This window comes from Pistacia vera, unplaced genomic scaffold (assembly GCF_008641045.1).
Source record: "Pistacia vera cultivar Batoury unplaced genomic scaffold, PisVer_v2 Contig57, whole genome shotgun sequence".
Classification (NCBI taxonomy): Eukaryota; Viridiplantae; Streptophyta; class Magnoliopsida; order Sapindales; family Anacardiaceae; genus Pistacia; species Pistacia vera.
The window spans coordinates 118,230-135,705 of NW_022196412.1; the positions used below are offsets into that span (position 1 = coordinate 118,230).

At 36.0% G+C, this 17,476-nt stretch overlaps 2 protein-coding genes across 6 annotated transcripts; one reads left to right on the forward strand and one right to left on the reverse strand.

Annotated features, from left to right (window-relative positions):
- Positions 1-704: 704 nt before the first annotated feature.
- LOC116108773 (nodulin homeobox) lies at positions 705-14,250 on the reverse strand. 5 transcript variants are annotated; one of them, XM_031395007.1, is made up of 19 exons: positions 14,051-14,250; positions 13,185-13,277; positions 13,030-13,081; positions 12,757-12,888; positions 12,489-12,647; positions 11,571-11,654; positions 11,221-11,349; positions 10,857-11,048; positions 10,196-10,327; positions 9,976-10,071; positions 9,477-9,638; positions 8,907-9,198; positions 8,680-8,805; positions 8,528-8,597; positions 8,204-8,267; positions 8,012-8,086; positions 1,677-2,222; positions 1,557-1,591; positions 706-1,309 (listed from the first exon to the last, which is right to left on the reverse strand). In XM_031395007.1, exons 3-19 carry the CDS (start codon positions 13,069-13,071, stop codon positions 826-828), a joined length of 2,820 nt encoding a protein of 939 aa, XP_031250867.1. In that variant the 5' UTR covers positions 13,072-13,081; positions 13,185-13,277; positions 14,051-14,250; the 3' UTR covers positions 706-825. The 5 variants fall into 5 exon arrangements, with proteins under 5 accessions (XP_031250869.1, XP_031250867.1, XP_031250868.1 ...); XM_031395009.1 differs by lacking the exon at positions 14,051-14,250 and having other exon boundaries at positions 705-1,309; positions 1,677-2,213; positions 13,185-13,344; XM_031395008.1 differs by lacking the exon at positions 13,185-13,277.
- Positions 14,251-15,049: 799 nt separating this feature from the next.
- On the forward strand, positions 15,050-16,850 carry LOC116108808 (protein SLOW WALKER 1). The gene has a single exon (XM_031395034.1). The coding sequence runs from the start codon at positions 15,125-15,127 to the stop codon at positions 16,715-16,717; it is 1,593 nt and encodes a 530-aa protein (XP_031250894.1). The 5' UTR covers positions 15,050-15,124; the 3' UTR covers positions 16,718-16,850.
- The last annotated feature ends 626 nt before the right edge of the window (positions 16,851-17,476 follow it).

Below are 17,476 nucleotides of genomic sequence, written 5' to 3' on the forward strand. Positions count from 1 at the left end.
AATCAAATTTGGAATGTTCCTTTTTAATGTATAAAAACAGACATATAAAAAATCACTTCAATAAATACTTGATAAAACTAAATAATTGACAAATAATAAAATAGTTATATACGATCAAGAGAAATTATAAAATACTTAGGCTAGTTTTCAATTCTCACCCCAATTTTTGGTCATTTTTTAATTTTTATAATTTCTCTAACATCAATGTGTTCAATAGTTCATTAATTTGGAAAGATAAAAAAAAAAAATATTTTGAAAATTATTAAAATAACTGCCTTGAGAATTCTTTAAAAAATATAAAAGACCATCCCACCTAATACTTGGGTAATTGATTACTGTTTTCCAGTATAAGATTTAACAAGTTCCCTTTTCCCTTTTGATCTCACTACTGTTCTGCTTAACAGTTAACACTTCTTAAGGCACGAATGAGTAAATGTTGCAAAAAATGATCTCACTAATCAATAAAATGAAAAACCAGAACAAAAGTTTAATTTATTGACAATCATAAACTTCATTATGTCAAAATCTAAATGAAAATTATCAAGTTTAATTAATTAATGATACCTTCCTAGTTCCTATAGTAGTACTTGGCCGCTCCTACCAAGCAATCTAGTATTATAGGTTAAAACCACTGTTATCTCATATTTTTCTGGTTTACTGTTTACAAGTAAGAATAAATATGGGGGGGAAAAAAAAAAAAACTTGGTGGTGCAATTGTTTTGAGTCTAAAAAGATGATTAAACTACCAGGGCTATACATCTTACAGATTTCAGCTAAAAAAAAAAAAACTACCTCCACAGCTATTTATAGCGTCAGATTTATGTTTCATCGAGTCCGCAAGTGATACATTTTGTTGCAATCCCACAAAACTTTGATTACCCCAAGCATTTCTTCAGTCTCACCGAATGTGGAACCTGTGTCTTCAAATGGGTATGGAAGCCTAGTCCATTTGTCAGCCTTTAGCTCAACCACATCCACAACACACGTCCCTGATTCCTCCAACTCTTTTCCGTACCATTTACCATACATCTGATTTACTATTCCCTTGCCAATCTCTTCTCCTTTCCCATCTAAAATCACAACATACTGACCTAGCTTGAACTCACCAGACTCTGGTATTGGAGATTGTCTAAATGTGCTTCGAGTGCCTCTTACATTTGATGGGAGATGATCTTCTCCAGGACTACCAGGTGAGTCATGTATTTGCCGGTGTCCTGCCACACCTTTTCCGGGAAAAGAAGTATCAGCCCCTAAAGGTGCACGAGCATCCTTACTTGCACGGGCTAACCTTGCTTTCCGATTATTCAACCTGTTGAAGATGCATATGTCATAAGTTTCAAAACGAGAACCCATCAAATTTATGAAGAGTGAGGACATATCAAGTTTCCCAAGTAAATCTCAAAGTTACACTCGTTAAGTATCTTACGACATTTTCAGCCTAACATCAATCACTCCAATTCTGAACTGTTAGACGGCTAAAAATTTCATTCATTTTCAGACAAAATCTCATACCTAAAGAGAAACCATTAACTAAAATGAAAATGAGGAGTCCTTACCAGTTTTTAAGCTGTGAAGCTGTAACCTCCGAACCCTGGAAAACACAATGTATGACCACTTATAAGTGGATATAAAACTAAATTACAGTATTCAAACAGTGTGAAGTGAGTGTTACGTACATAATGACTTAATTTATCAGCCCATGACCGAATTGAAACTGTATTTCGCTGCATGTCAGGTTCATCCAATAGGGCCCTCTCAATAAGCGATATTTGTTTATCATTCATTATAGTTCGTTTTCGTTTCCTCTGCTGTTTTTCTTCACCCTGAACACTTTCAACCTTTTCCACCTCTTGAACTCCTCCAAACCCACTTTCTTTGATTGGCTCATTTACTTTTGGAAACTCACCACTGTCCATTTGATCAACAAAATTCTTTCCTCCCATGGGACTTGTATCAGAACCACTACTAACAACAATCTGAACATCTCTGTCTTTCTCCCTCAAGCCTCCAGGCACACCTGATTTATCTTTATCTTCCTTGCTGTCTTGCCTCATTACATCATCCCCTTGATCCATAAGGTTGCTTCCAACATCAAATTTCTCCTCTTCCTGGAACGCAGAATTTTCTGACATTTCCTCTCTCAGATTACCGTTTGCATTATTAAGATTGGGAGGTTCTTTTCTTTGTAAAGGCGATGGGCATCCTCCTGTACTCTGCACCTCCTATCACAAGTCAAATGTTATCATTCAGGCGACTGGATTGGGTTAAAGATAAAGCTACACAACATTGTTATTCAGCTCAAAAAAGCAAAATTGAGAATTGACTATTTATCTCCCCTTGAGATATTTGAAATATCCCACACATACCACAGGAAAATGTAAGTAAGAATTGTGTAATTCTAAGTTAAAAAATTTTCACTTGATTTCTTGACGTAGCGGAAGAGTTGTGGGGCAATTAGATCTTCAACAATTAGGGCTAGAATAGGGTGATTGTGGTTAGAACAATAGAAATTAACTAGGTTTAGAGAAAACCTTTGAATTAAAATTCTTAATTAAAGAAAAGATGCAATAAATTGACTATGTTGTCCTATTTATACTAGTTAGGAAAATCTTAATTCTAGACTGAAACTATTCCCAATTTCTTATTAAATAGGAATCCTAAATAAAAAGGAAAACTGAGAAAATAACTGAAATTCTTTCCTAACTTAACTAAAAATGAAACCCTTTCCTAATTTAACTAAAATCCTAATTTAATTTGGATGCTCTTGCATCATTCTCCCCAGGTTAGAAAGAACTCGACCCCAACGAGTAAGCCTTGACATATTCCTCAAATACGGCTGGATCAACTTGTTTCAGCTCTTCTTCAGAAATCCATGTGCTTGCACTTGCTGGTTTACCAAGCCACTTTACCAAGAATCATCTATATGGGTTGCCTCGTCTAGATCGAATTTCTTTGACATCTAACACTTCTTCAATAACATCAGCCTTTGCAATTGGCAGGGCAGCTGCCGAATTTGGGCTTCAATCAAAGACGGAACACAATCGAATCCATAAAAAGGAAACAAGTCCGAAACATTAAAGACCAGACTAATTTGCATCTTAGGTGGAAGTTCAATTAAGTAGGCATTTGAACTAATTTTCCTCAACACCTTACAAGGTCCAAACTTCTTAGATTTCAGCTTGTGGTAAGTTCCTTTAGGAAATTGTTCTTGTCTCAAATGCACAAGAACTTGATCCCCTTCTTCAAATTCCTACGTACGGCGATGTTGATTGGCAGAAAAAGAGGATGTTGCATTACTAGCTTTTAGGGCAGCTCTTACCTCTTCATGAATTTTCCGAATGTGATTAACAAATGCTTCCCCTTCATCACTTACTCTAGCTTCTTGTGGCAAAGGGACCAAATCCAGCACATGTTGAGGCTTCAACCCATAAGCAGTCTCAAAAGGTGTCTTCTTTGTGCTTCTATTAACATAATTGTTACAGGCAAACTTAGGTTGAGGTATGACTGAATCCCAAGTCTTTGCATTGTTCCCAATAAGGCATCTTAATATATTTCCCAAACTACGATTTACAACTTCTGTTTGACCATCTGTTTGTGGGTGGCAGGTATTAGAATACTTCAATTCTGTCCCAAATTTCCTCCATAAAGTCCTCAAAAAATGCCCCATAAACTTTACGCCTCTGTCAGAGACAATAGAAGTTGGAATGCCATGTAGTCTTACAACCTCTCGAAAGAACAATTCGGCAATATGAGTTGCATTAGAGGTTTTAGAACATGGAATAAAGTGTGCCATTTTTGAGAAACGATCTACCACAACAAAGATAGAATCAAATCCTTTTGTTGTCTTTGGAAGTCCTTAAACAAAATCCATACTCAAATGAATCCATGGTGCATCTGGTTCAGGTAAAGGAGTATATAAACTTGTGTTTTGAGCACTTCCTTTGCCTAATAAACGAGCTGGGCATCTCTTCACTAATTTCTTCACATCTCTTTGCATTTTTCGCCAATAGTAACGGTCGACAACCATTGCAAAAGTTTTGTCCCTGCCGAAATGTCCTCCCAAACCATTTCCATAAAGTTCTCTAATAATTTGCTCCCTTAAAGACCCTTCTGGAATGCATAATTGGTTACCTTTGAACAAATAATCTTCATGCAATCTATACGGCAATTTTTCAGCTTGTGAGGAATCTTGCAAATCAGCTATTATCTTGCTGAAATAAGGATCAGAACCATATTGATTTTTTAGTTCCTCAAAACCTATGACTTGAGTGCTCATAATTGACAATAGTAAAGATCGCCTACTTAAGGCATCAGCCACGATATTAGACTGTCTAGACTAATACTTCAGCGAGAAATTAAATTCATCGAGGAAAGAACTCCACCTAACATGTCAATCATTAAGCTTTTTCTGAGATTGTAAATACCTCAAAGCTTGATGGTCAGAATAAACCACAAACTCTCGGTAAGCTAAATAGTGCTGCCAATGATGAATACAATAGATCTTACCAAAGCGTAGAACTCTAGGTCATAAGTCGAATAACGTCTCCTAGAATCCGACAACTTCTCACTGAAAAACTCTAGAGGCTTTCCATCTTGGCTAAGAACTACTCCAATTCTCACATGTGAAACATCACATTCAACAACAAATAACTTTTCAAAATTTGGTAGTGTAAGAACTGGTGCTTCAGTCATCAACACTTTCACTCGCTCAAAGGCTTTTTGTGCAGAATGGGACCACTCAAATTCACTTTTTTTTCATAGATTCAGTTATAGGACTCATAATAGAACTGAAATTCCGAATGAATCTCCTATAAAAAGATGCCAAACCATGAAAACTTTGAACTTCTTTAATGGATTGAGGAGCTGACCATTCGGTAATTGCACGAACCTTTTCCGGATCTAGTTTTAAACCTTCTGTCGACACAATGAACCCAAGAAATACTACTTCTGACTATAGGAAGCTGCATTTTTTTAAGTTTACATACAATTGTTCCCTTTGAAGTACTTCCAACACTTGTCGCAAGTGTTTTAAATGCTCTTCCTTAGAGCGGCTATAGATCAAAATGTTATCAAAGTACACTACAACAAAAGAATTCAAGAAAGGCTTAAGTACCTCCGTCATAACCCTCATGAATGTGCTTGGTGTATTAAAATTGCCAAATGGCATCACCAACCATTCAAATAACCCATCTGGTGTCTTAAAGGCTGTCTTCCATTCATCTCCGCGCCTCATTCTAATTTGGTGATACCCACTCTTCAAATCAATCTTGGAAAACACCTTGGAATCAGCTAGTTGATCAAGCATATCTTCCAATTGAGGAATAGGGAAGCGATACTTGATTATAATCTTGTTTATAGCATGACTGTCCATACACATTCTCCATGAACCGTCTTTCTTAGGGGCTAATAAAGCTAGGCAAGCGCAAGGACTCTTACTTTCACACACCAAACCCTTCTCTAATAACTCCTTAACCTGTCTTTCTATCTCAACTCGCTGCACATGAGGCATTCTATATGCAGGCAGATTGGGTAAAGATGCTCCTGGTACCAAATCAATAACATGTTGGATGCTTCTTAAAGGTGGTAAGCTTTTTGGCACATCCTCACTAACTAGCTCTTCGTATTCCTCCAATAACTGTTGGATTTCAATGGGATATTGGGGTGATTTTTCAACCTGGTCACACTCCAAAATTTTGTTTATTAAAAGCATACATGATCCCCATCTCACCATGCTCAGCATTAAATTTTTCGACACTTAAATACCTAGTTGTTTTGCTGGTTGTAGAACTCTTAGTTGCCAATTGCTTTGCCTTTTCTTTGAGAGGATACAAAGTGTACCTCTTGTTATCCTTGTAGAAGAAGTAAGTACTATGCTTTGTCTTATGATCCATATCATGATCAAACAACCAAGGTCTTCCAACAAGAATATTCCCCACATCCATTGGCACAATGTCACATAAAGCTTCATCTTCCAAGTTACCTCTCATGGTGAATTTCACCAAACATTAAGAAGTTATTGGTATCTCATGCCCCTTCTTTAACCAACCCATTTTGTATGGATGAGGATGTGTTATTGTAGGAAGCTTTAATTTGTCCACAGCCTCCTTAGATATTATATTGTCCATGCTTCCTCCATCAATGACAAGATCACAAACCTTCCCTCCCTAAACAACACGTGTACGGAAAATGCTACGCCTCCTCTAGTCTTCCTCTTCGTCTTTTATTGTTGTTGTCATGACCTTTCGTACCACCAAAGACTCACCTTCAACCGCATGAACATCAATTTCCTCTATCTTCTCATCATATTCATCAAAAACTGGCTCTAACTCTTCCTCGAACTTAGCTAAATTCACCCTCCTTTGTAGACAAGCAAATGAAATATGTCCCTTCTCTCCACAAGTAAAACATCGAACCTGAGAATTGCTGCCCCCTTTAGCTGCTGATGAACTATAATTATTTTATCCCCCATAAGGTATGATACTTTTCCCTTTATCACTCTGTTCAACATTGGTTGCACCCCTGTTGGTTTTATTAGTTGTAGCAGTCTCTTTCCACCCCTGTTGGCCTGTTTGACACCCACGTCCAGGTCCCATATTGTTTTGCCAATTGGTTCTATATATGGGTTTTCTCGCACCATAACGCGAAACTCGCTTTTCAGCTGCTAAAGTGTATTGTCGAGCATCCTCAATATTGTGTAAACGAACTACTCCCATCTCGTCTCTAATAGACTGATTCAAACCAGCAAGGTAGCAAGAAGTAATTTGTTCATTACTTTCAGATAAGCCAACGCGAGTTGATAAGTTATTAAACTCTGCAATGTACTCCTCAACTGACATGTTGTTTTGCTTCAAACAATGGAGCCTTTCATACAATTCCATTGTATAATCAGCAGGTAAAAATTGCTTCCGTAGCTTAGTTTTCATGTGCTCCCAAATGCTGATTTTAAGCTTGCCTTGTCGTGCACGCTACTCTTCAACTCTCTTCCACCATTGAAGTGTAGTACCCTTCAACTTAAGCTTTACAAATAGCACCTTTCAATTTTCAGCCATGGGTTTCCATTCAAAGTGATTCTCCGAACTAGCTTCAAAATCCAAATAATCCTCCGTATGTAACTTTCCATGAAAATCAGCTACATCAATCTTTACTACTCCACCATTCAAATCACGAGCGTGTAATAACCTCTCTTCTAGTCCCGTTCGTGCCGCTCAATTTGTGGGTCCAGCTTCATGAAAAGGGTTCACGTCCTCAATTTCCTCTTCAGTCTCAAGATCTTCTTGACTCTCGAGCTATTCGTGGTCACCTTCCGGATTCTCCATTCGGGTTTCCACAGGTTCCTGACGCTGCAAGGCTTGTATAGCCCGGGTCAAGTCCTCAATCATCCTATGCATCTTAGCCAACTCAGTTTGTTGGGACTGATTGCCTCTACCTTGACCTCTGCCTCGACCAACCATAGTTTAGAAACAGAAAGAAATCCTAGATTAGGATCTTGTGTGCTCTAATACCACTTGACATAGCAGAAGAGTTGTAGGGCAATTAGATCTTCAACAATTAGGGCTAGAATAGGGTGATTGTGGTCGGAACAATAGAAATTAACTAGGTTTAGAGAAAACCTTTGAATTAAAATTCTTAATTATAGAAAAGATACAATAAATTGACTATGTTGTCCTATTTATACTAGTTAGGACAAATCTTAATTCTAGACTGAAAACTATCCCAATTTCTTATTAAATAGGAATCCTAAATAAAAAGGAAAACTGAGAAAATAACTGAAATTCTTTCCTAGTTTAACTAAAACTGAAACCCTTTCCTAATTTAACTTGGATGCTCCTGCATCATTTCTTGGTCGGTCTCTAAGCCAAAACCATATGGCCCCACTTTTTCAAGTTCCAAACACCAAGCCTCCCTAGTTGGCTTAAACACCAAATAAACTTATTAGACCATATTACTTATTGACTGCAACATCCTCTGATTGACATCAATAGCAGTGAGTAGAATCGCTATCAGTATTTACCTGATGATTCTCATTGATATTGAGTTTAGAGAACTTATCACAAGAAAGTGATTCCTCACATTTGCTTCCCTGAATCTGATTTGAAGAAAATTAAATATTAACAACAGATAAAAGTAGTTTCTAAAGCAGAATAGAGTGAAAAAAAAACAAAAAAAAAGTAATGATAAATGTCAAAAGTACAAAAAGCTTTACTTGAACTCGATCTTCTTCAAGTTCAGCAGTATTGATTAATAATTCTAATTGCTCAAAGAAATCCCTGCAACAAAAAATTGAAACTTCAAAAAGGTTAACTATGCCTCATTTCAGGTGAAATCAGATGATATCAACAATATAGCACCTATCTTTCACACACACAACACACAGACATAACAAGGACAATGACTGGGAAACATATCTGCTGCATACAAAATAATAAATGAAACTCATAGCAAAAAGGGTAAAAACTTTGTCTTGAAACTCTCCTACAATTTAGCCAAGAATTTAAAAAATAATAAGCATGGTTTCAGTCCAGGTCACCTTAAGAGCCGCAAATCCTCGTCATTCAAAAATATAGGAATTAGTGATTCTGCATGACTTAACAATGAACCTACACATGCAAGTTACTCATAAGGAACACAAACTACTGTAATTATGTCTATCCAAGAATATAACAAGAAAATGATACTTACGCAGGTTCCTGCAGACAGTGGCAGCTTTCTGAGCACCAGAGGTAAACGAAAATCCAGGCAACTCTTTAGATGGATCCATCCGTAAGCACAACAAAAACTTGTTAAGGAAGAGATTTTTCTCCTGCTCTGTGGATTAAAGAAGAAGCTTTAAAAAAAGTAATCAAGACAACTGTGGAAATCTTATGAAAGCAATGATAATGTAACAAAATTTGGAGCCGTGACCTCACCTTCACAGATGTTGGGAACAAAACAGTGAAGATTGGCAATTATTTTGACAAATAAAGATGTTCTTTGATGAGCGTATGAAGCCTGGGGCATACTATTTGGTATTAATGAAAATTCTACTTTTGTTGCATTTGACTTGTTCAACGATGAAACTGTATCCAAAACCCATCCAGTTGCTGCAAATGGCTCATACTCCACACTAGCATCTTCTTCTCTTACGGGGAATTCAGAAGAACACCAAACAAGTAGAAAATCTCCGTGAGATAGTGAAAATATTGCACTCAGAACCTCAGTCTGTCGTTACATATGAAGAGACATAGTCACAAGTCTTGCCATGGCAGATGCCCCAAACCCGTAATAGATAATGTATATACATATTTAAATTACTTGTCAATCCAGCAGAGACTTCACAAATATTAACATAAAATACAGCATGGTTCCTAATTAATCATGAGAATGTACACAAATCAAGAAAATATAATGTTTGTGGTCATTTATGATACATAAGAAGATAGTTTCAAGAAGTATTATAACAATTTTAAAACAGGAGGTAGTTTGGAGTAATAGCTTACAAAGCACATTGTAATGTACGAACGAAAATTTGAATCATCTGAGAAAATATCGGCTAGACGCATTGCATTAAGTTGCAAAAGCCCCATTGGATAGGTTCTTTCTGAACAAGAGCTGGTGTGTTTTGGATCTTTAATAAGTGCAGTCTTTAATAAGTCAAGCACCTACATCATGACAAAAAAAAAATAAAAAATTTATTTGCAAGCACATTTGACAGTAAGAGAGCCCTTCACATTTAGAAGGAGGAATCTAGGAGTAGTAGGCTTATCACATTGAAAATCTAAAAAGGCATCTAACACCAGGCAAGCCTACAACACCACCGAGGAAACAAAACCGATGGCAACAATAATTCATCAAAACAACTTCAAGAAATAACAATTAAAGTGGCAGGTCTTATCTGCCAGCCTCCACAGAACAAGTAAACAAGCTGGCAGTGTCACTATTGATTTTCTGGGGGAAAGCATGCATTTTGTAAAATCTAACAGATTTCAAAAAACCAACCTCCAAAGCAACAGATTTTGCTAAATCCAGGCTTCCAGGGGAGCTGGCAACCTCATCCAGGTAAGAAATGCTTTCTGCTTCACATAAGTGCAACAGCTGCATAAAGGTAGTCATGATGGATGAACAGACAATGGCGTACGATACAGAACATAGCTGATGCCCTTTAAAAAGCAGCTAAAGCCCTAAAGTACACATGATTATTTTCAGTACCAGGACTTACAATAGATAGGACTTTAGCTTTCAGCCTGGAAACAGAAGCCACAACTGTAGAAGACTCTACAAAAGGTGGCAAGATGTTTAATTTCAAGATGGATTGTGCGAGAAAAAGAACACCACCCTGGCTGCATAATTCCTGAAGATGGCACCACAATCAGAGATTTTGTTAAATAAAGTAACCTATCTTTGTAAGAATATCTGATGATATATCCCAGCACAGGCAATCAGCAAAATCAAGAGAATGGACCAAAGAGATCTTCCATGCACATATCCGCAAGATAACAACTAATGATGACGTTACACGTTAGCCATAATTGCTAGTTTGCAACAAATATAAGCAAGATTTTTCTGGACAATCAAAATACTGAGAATTGGAGAATATCTACCTTTCTTGGACACTAAAATTATAAACTTGGTATCTCATATTGTTTCAAACATATATAGGGCAGGAATTTTCAAATTAACATTTTGACTTTCAATTTTCAATCATTCAGTGATATCATTATTGGTGCCAAGACTTGATCAGTCGGTAACATTAAATGTGACTTTTTGAATTTGAATTTAACCATTGGATCAAATAGCTGAAATTTTAGGTCAAGATATCAATCCACTATATTCATATGTATTCTCAAACATCTATATGAGAAGAATTCTAATTCAAAAACCTTATTCCTGAGTAGCCGCTCCCTAAAATTTTTCTGTTGGCACAATGACTGAAGAAACTGTAAAGAAGCCTCGCATTGCTGGCAGATATAGTTAACCACTTGTTCATCAGTAAGTTGATCAGACAGCTTCATCTGGAGAAACATGACAATCACATGAACTGCTCCAAAAGCTGCATCCATAAATATGTCAACCTGCAACATAAAATTCATAATCACATAAGTACGTTTATGGCTTGGCAGGAGGAACTCAAAACTTTTGAATGATTGTAGAGCATAAATTGTCAAGAAAAAAGAGTTTAACTCATAGATCTAGTAAAAAAATACATAACATGCAATTAGCCAGACCTTGATTCTCTTACTGTACCTTAGGATGTGCAAGTAATACTTGAACAAGATCTTGCCATTGTGAAGATAGACATCCTGTTAGTAAACATAGACTGCATGCAACCAATGTTGATTGCATGAGGAGAATGGTGTTTGAATTGTGGTACTCCTACATTTGGAACAAGGAAAACCAATCTTAGTACAGACAAATAGCATGGAAGATCATTAACAAGTTGTTGCAGTATAGTGGTGAGTATTCCCAACTGTCATACGGGCGACCTGGGTTCGATCCCCAACAATGGTGAATTTATTGTTTTTATGTATTTTTTTTTTTTTTTACCCAAAAAAAATAGCGTGGAAGATTAAACAAAAAGTGAATAAAAAAAGAACCTGACTACAACGACCAAGAACAATCAGCATATAAAACACCAAGTCAAGTAGCTGCTCAGAAACTTTTACATCATCAAGCAAAATCTGTAAACATTATCAAGAAACTGAAGTATTAGTAGACAAGTGCAGTATATAAAATTCCCAAAATTTTCTTAATCCTAAATAGCATTCAACCTATTGGAGAGAGAGAGAGAGAGAGAGAGAGAGAGAGAAACATCCAAATTCATAAAGATGCCCATGAGCAAGCAAGACTGGTGATGGAATAAGGATAAATTCAATCAACTGACAAAAACTATGTAAAGCAACCCAAGCCTGTCACCCCTTATCAGAGCATACATACATGTATAAAAGTGCATAGGAAATAGAATAGTAGAAAAAATCCCCACCAAACATCCAATATAGGGCATAGGCTTGCATGAGTGGCCCTGTGTGAGTCAAAAAATTGGTTCAAAATAATAATCTGTGGTAAACCACAATAACAATGGCCAGGAACCAAAGCAAGAAAAACCTTTTGTTCAGTTCAAAGTTCAAACAGCAATGGTTCCTCCTCCATGCAAATGGGTCAGGTAACCAAAATGGTGTTCCCCAAAAATGGAGGAGGGGGTTTCTAGTTGAGAGAAGCTGGTAAGACTTCTGAATCATTTTGGAAAGCAATAGGCTTAAATACAAGCATGCAGACTTTGCCACTCCTACCCCCAAACCATAAGATGGCTTCTAGTGTCTTACATTTCCGATTTCAATAAGAATCCAAATAAAAACCCTGTGTTTGGTTTTAAGACCCCAAATCTTTAATTCCAGATATAAGTTAAAATTCTCGGGTGAGCTAAGCTTTGTTATCATGCCTAAAAAACTGAAGAAAAAAATATGTAATAGATACTGAATAAAACAGAACTTTTAGCAAGGAGTACTATAAGTAACCTGCTCAAGTTTAACGTGCCGAGGCGCAAGATCACACAAGGAATACATAAGCCGAATACCACGTAATATATATCTGAATAGCTCTTCATCTCTATCAGATGATATGAGCACTGCAATAAGGTGCAAGGGAAGAAAGCTAGCAACTTTTTCCATATCAATCTGAAACACAACACAAATTAATATAAAATGTCTTAATAGCAGAGAAATGTATAACTTAGAAAAATAAGATAGTGTCACAATGATAATGACGGTAATGCTGCCCATGTACCTTTATTGGTGATCCTTTCTCAGTATGGCATTGAATGATAAAATTTTCAGTGTCTTTTAGTAATTTATTAAGCTCCTGAGAGCTAAACCCATGCAACTCCTTCACTGCTGAAATCAAGTCAATCGCCTGTTTCTATTTATATAAACATAAATTTAATCAAGTTACTTACACCACCCATAAAAGAGAAAAGAAATCCTTTAAATCAAATTCGCAAACAGAGATTAGAAGTAAATAATTTCCACATACAGCTTTATTAGAGTTGAAAGTTCTTACTTGTTCAGCACTAGATGATGGCTCTTCCTTATCATTTTTCATTTTTGAGGATCTAGAACAAAAAGGAAAATGTTTATGCAGGAATATATAGTGCTACTGAGATAGCATTGCAAAACAACACAACTGCACAAGAGTTCATGAGAACAAATAACTACCAATAAAAACCTTCAAGAAAGCTAAGAGACTGAATGCTGGCAATAATTGAATAAAGTAAAGCTCTTTTGGAGCAAGAAGGTGAGAGGAGACAACTGAAACAAGTAACAGCCAACAGAATCAAATAAAATACACCTTGTACGAGAGACACTACCCACTCAAAATAAAAATAAAGAAATGAGATGACATTATTTAAAAAAAAAAAAATGCAGAGAGGCACTATCCAATTCCAAGTTTTACTAATTATGTACTAAAGACCTTTTGGAAAATGAAGTATCAACTTCTCTTCATTTTCAAGATTTATCATATCCTTTTCTTCTTTAGCTCAAAAACTGGTAAATATTAGTCGGTTATAAAATAAAAATAAAATGAGTTCTCTAATAGGATGCTGACATAGATTTACCAGTTACCACCAGAGTAGACAGCACCTCCAGTTTTTTGCCTTTTTAATTTTCAATTTACTCCTTAACACAAACGCTCTAACAATCAAACACAACCATCCCTATACATCTGCATGATTTTCAAACAATTACATGAACTGATGCAAATAGACCTACAAGCACCACTCATAAGTTGATAACTCTCTTATTGAATTGAATTTAACACAGCCATCAATGTACAAATACATTTGCATGTATATATGTATACAAATCAATTTGGATTATCGTTGCACGGTTTTAATGTCTTCCAACATAAAAACCCTAGATTTCATGAAAACAGAGTAAATTAGACATTGAAACCCTAAAATCACAGAGCGTTCCAGATACAACACATTAATCATATACTGAAAAAATAAAATGAAAATAAAAAATAAAAAATAAAAAATAAAAAGCTTATGTGACTGTTAAATCAAAGTGGTAAAACTGACCTGGAAACTGTATCGCTGAGCTACCAAAGAAAAATGTAAGCGCCAAAAAGAAAATGAAAAAAAAAAAAAAAAGAGGAATAATTTCGCGGGTCTTTTAATTTTTATTTTCTTTATTTGGGAGTTTAATGTACACGTCTAAAATCGAATTTATAGAAATGTAAATACATGATTGAAGGAAGACTACGTTGGTGCGAAATACGGTGTTGTGTTGAGCGTTTTTAATAATAAAATATAGCCTTGCTTTTTGACACTGACGACCGTGCTTTCGTGGACCTTTGGGCTTTGCCTAATCTTTTACTTCCACCTCTCCAGCTACATCCACGTCGCTTCTATCTTTACAAATATATATATGTTCATTAATTTTAATTTCAAAAACCTATATAAAAAATGTTTAAAATTTATGATAGGTATATATATATTTTTTCATAATCTAAAACCTCAGGTTGCAAACTAAAGTTTATATATAACATTATATAAATGATTTATAAATTTAATTTTCGGATACACTTTTATGAGTTAATAAATATGATGTGATTAAAACTTTAAAAGATAAATTATTAGCTTATCATTAATAGAAGATTACATATAATTTCATGAAAAAATGTTTATTTTTAGACTGAATGAAAAGTGAGTTTAGTTCAGTGCTCTAATTGCTGGCCAAATACATTTGTCAATTATAATTATTCTTTTATTAATGTAAATATGAATTTTTTAAATTATTACTAATGAATATACCCACAAACTAAATTAATTTTTTTCCTTTCAAAGTTTTTATTTTTTACCATTTAGTTTGACAAATTTTTCATGAAAATATTAATGAATCGATTAAATTATCATTGTGGACATCATGTATTTGTTTAATATTTAAAATAAAGAAAATTCATTTTAAATATAATTCAGTACAGTTTGTGCGCCCTTGAGTGACGCCATTTAAACGACACCGTATTCTCCTTCATTACCACATTATAGCCTTCTAACAAAACCTCTGAGAAACCCTAACCTAAAGCTCATTTGTTGTGAGTACTAATCATACCCTCTCCAGTCTCCCCTCCTCTAGAACCAGAACCAAATTCAATGGCAGAAGAGCTTCAACCGAAAACAACTCTGGGCAAAAGCTTTCCAGTAAAACCTAAATTGAAACCCAAAGCCAGAACCCTTTCTCAAACCCCGGAATCAAAATACTGGTCCTCCTTCAAAACCCAACAAATCCAGAACCTCATCTCCTCCATTAATTCTATTTCTTTCTCTCAAATCCCACCTCACCTCTTTGCCGCCGCTCATTCTGCTTCTCTCACTCTCTTCTCCTCCCAAACCCTCTCTCAACACTCCGTTATTTCCTCCTTCAAAGACGTCGTTTCCTGCTCTTCGTTTCGCTCCGATGGCGCCCTCCTTGCCGCCTCTGATCTCTCCGGACTCATTCAAGTATTTGACGTCAAAACGCGGACCCCACTTCGTCGCTTGAGGTCTCATTCTCGTCCGGTACATTTTGTTCAGTACCCATTTCTTGATAAGTTACATGTTGTGTCGGGTGGTGATGATGGTATAGTTAAGTACTGGGATGTTTCTAGTGAGAATGTGGTTTTGGATTTGTTTGGACACAAGGATTACGTTAGATGCGGAGATTGTTCTCCTGTGAATGCTGAGATGTTCGTTACGGGTTCTTATGATCATACTGTAAAATTGTGGGATGTGAGAGTTGAGAATTCGAAGTCAGTGATGGAAGTCAATCATGGGAAACCAATAGAGGATGTAATGTTTTTACCTTCAGGTGGATTGGCGGCGACTGCGGGTGGGAACAGTGTGAAGATTTGGGATTTGATTGGAGGAGGGAAGTTGTTGTATTCCATGGAAAGTCATAATAAGACTGTTACCTCCGTTTGTTTGGGGAGATTTGGGAATGAAAGTGGAGAGGAGGCAATGCAGTATAGGATTTTAAGTGTGGCTTTAGATGGGTATATGAAGGTATTTGATTATGTTAATATGAAGGTTACTCATTCTATGAGGTTTCCAGCTCCTCTTATGTCTGTTGCTTTTTCACCTGATGGTATGACTAGAGTTATCGGGACATCAAATGGGAGCATATTTGCTGGTAGGAAGAAGAGGGAAAATGTGGAGAGTGGATTAGTGAATTTTTGGAGTCTAGGGAGAGTAGAGGAGCCTCAAAAGAGGTTGTTGAGGCCTACTTATTTTAGGTATTTTCAGAGAGGGCAGATTGAGAAGCCAAGTGAAAGTGATTTTTTGGTTGTGAGACCAAAGAAGTTGAAATTGGGAGAGCATGATAAGTTGTTGAAGAAGTTTAGGCATAAGGAAGCGTTGGTGTGTGTGTTAAGTGGTAAGAATCCAGAAAATGTCGTGGCTGTAATGGAGGAGTTGGTGGCTAGGAGGAAGTTATTGAAATGTGTTTCAAATTTGGATAATGAAGAGCTTGGGTTGCTTTTGAGTTTCTTGCAGAAGCACTCCACAATTCCAAGATACTCAGGGTTGTTGATGGGGTTAATGAAGAAGGTTCTTGAAATGCGGGCTGAAGATATTAAAGCTTCTGATATATTGAAGAGTCATATTAGAAATTTGAAGCGTTCGGTGGAAGAAGAGATAAGGATACAACAGTCATTGCAAGAGATACAGGGTATAATATCCCCTTTATTGAGAATTGCTGGAAGAAAATGAATTAATAGCTTTTTTTTTCTTATTTATCAGGTACTTTTCTTATTTTTTTTAACGAGCTCTGCATGATAGATGAAAGTTTTGCAATTTTGTTTAATCAGAAAGAAATGTATGTTTTCAGATTGGTTATTTTAAACATGAGTTTAGTGGAAGTAAGCTATTCTATTGGTCTATGATAAATATGGTTAAATGCTGTTTTATTTTATTTATTTAATTATGGAATAATCAGGTAAAAAATGCCAACCAAGTTTATATTTTATCTGACTGATTTTCAGACAAGGCCTATTGGATTGTATAGTATTTGACAATCAAGCAAATGGTGTAACAAACGTTGCCGACAGTGGGCAATGAGTGAGTGAGTGTTACAAATGGTGGCATATCCTGTTCACAAAAATTTCAGTTCGATAACCTCAACGTAATATCTTTGTATATTAAAATGTAAATATGGCCGTCTTTGTTTTTTCATTTTTGACCGCTGGTGAAATTACTTTAAACAATTAAATTTTCTTCAACCTAAGAGATTTAGAACTTAAAACTTCCAAGGGTTGAAAATCCAAGTACATAAAACTTCCAGCAATCTTCTTCTAATTGCACATACGGGACATTGGTATGTGGTAAACAGTATTTGTAAGAATTTGAAATGCAGAATGTATAAGGATTATATCTAGATCATAGTCCAATCTCTGTTCTACTGCTCAGTTGGATCATTAACATTCTAGAAGGCAACAGACATCACTGGTTAGCTTAAATGGTCTGACCTGC

Excerpts from the sequence above, each read along its gene's own strand:
- LOC116108773 (XM_031395008.1), bottom strand. The coding sequence starts at position 13,071 with ATGAAAAATGATAAGGAAGAGCCATCATCTAGTGCTGAACAA. Across the intron at positions 10,328-10,856 it reads AGCGGCTACTCAGGAATAAG|GAATTATGCAGCCAGGGTGG; the intron begins GTTTTTGAATTA and ends TGCCATCTTCAG. Across the intron at positions 8,598-8,679 it reads CACTGTCTGCAGGAACCTGC|GTTCATTGTTAAGTCATGCA; the intron begins GTAAGTATCATT and ends TTGCATGTGTAG.
- LOC116108808 (XM_031395034.1), top strand. The coding sequence starts at position 15,125 with ATGGCAGAAGAGCTTCAACCGAAAACAACTCTGGGCAAAAGCTTTCCA.